The 1,132-nt window shown below is 38.7% G+C and overlaps 1 protein-coding gene across 1 annotated transcript in view; it reads right to left on the reverse strand.

The window, feature by feature from the left end:
• The window catches only part of LOC119589465 (prolyl 4-hydroxylase subunit alpha-2-like), a 3,491-nt gene that overhangs the window by 1,599 nt on the left and 760 nt on the right, over positions 1–1,132 (reverse strand). The window contains exons 3-4 of the mRNA XM_037938067.1: positions 765–870; positions 105–237 (exon numbers count right to left, since the gene is read on the reverse strand). Coding sequence (XP_037793995.1) covers positions 105–237; positions 765–870 — 239 coding nt within the window. The remainder of the gene's footprint in view (positions 1–104; positions 238–764; positions 871–1,132) is intronic.

Below are 1,132 nucleotides of genomic sequence, written 5' to 3' on the forward strand. Positions count from 1 at the left end.
CAAAAGGCCTACCAAAAACAACTCCAAACATACAAAATAACACAAAAAAAACGAAAAACAAGGTGACGCAGAATCTAACTTCACTTGTTTTCCTTCGAACACACCTGCTCTCGGCGCCTCCACGTAGGTCAACAAGGTGGCCAGTCGCTCTCCGGCCTCCGCGCTGTGAGGTCTCCTGGCTGGGCCGTGGGTGTCCCTGTGCGCCTCGTAGGTACCGCCCATGCCGTAGTTCGCGACCTGGTGTGTGGGCGTGGTGATTATGAAAAAGATCTTAAAGGGAAGATTAAGGTTTGATGGTTAATGGTATATGATTATACGGGAGTTTTGTTTTCTTTTACTTTTTTTTCACTTTTTCTTTCCCTCTTCTTTTTCTTCCTTTTCTTCTTCTATCGAAGTCTGTTTTTTAAAGCATGTACGCTTCCATTTGCATAAAGTTATCACGACTCCAATATTTCCTGTGTGTCCAGCTTTTGGTATTATTCATCCAAACCTTTTTTTAGTTTACCTTATAAGATCAGCGACAAACAGCAAAGATTACAAAATAATTATACTTTTTGGGGTTTACCATATAAACTCAACAAGAGACAGCATTTTGACTCACCATACAAGATCAACGTCAAACACATTTTATAAAACAATTATACCCTCTTTTTTGGGGCTTATTTTACAAAATAATTGCAACCTTTTTTGGGGCGTTGTTTTAATAAATGATTATACAACTTTTTGTCTTAATTTACAAAATAATCATACTTTTAGGGGCCTACCATATAAGGTTCAGAGGCAGCGTCGTCCAGCACCACATCAATCAGCTGACTAAGGCGAAAACCCAAGTTCTGAAGAGCAGGTTCGTCCTTTTCCTGAAGCCATGTGCTGGTCAGAACAGAAATACAAAAACAAGAATCAGTTTTCCTCTATTTTCTCTGATATAAAAAAAAAATCGAAAGAATTCTGGTTTTATTGAAGTAGTGGGGAGATTAGACTTAGATCTGTTTATGTAATAATCATAGGATATTATAGGAAAGGAGCCTGGGATATTGGATTTATGGGAAAAATCTGTTAGGCGTCGTGATGGTGATTAGAACAAAACATGAGTAATAAACGGGGCGTGAACGCATGTGAAATTGCCTTATTC

The sequence above is a fragment of the Penaeus monodon genome, chromosome 25 (assembly GCF_015228065.2).
Source record: "Penaeus monodon isolate SGIC_2016 chromosome 25, NSTDA_Pmon_1, whole genome shotgun sequence".
Taxonomy (NCBI): domain Eukaryota; kingdom Metazoa; phylum Arthropoda; class Malacostraca; order Decapoda; family Penaeidae; genus Penaeus; species Penaeus monodon.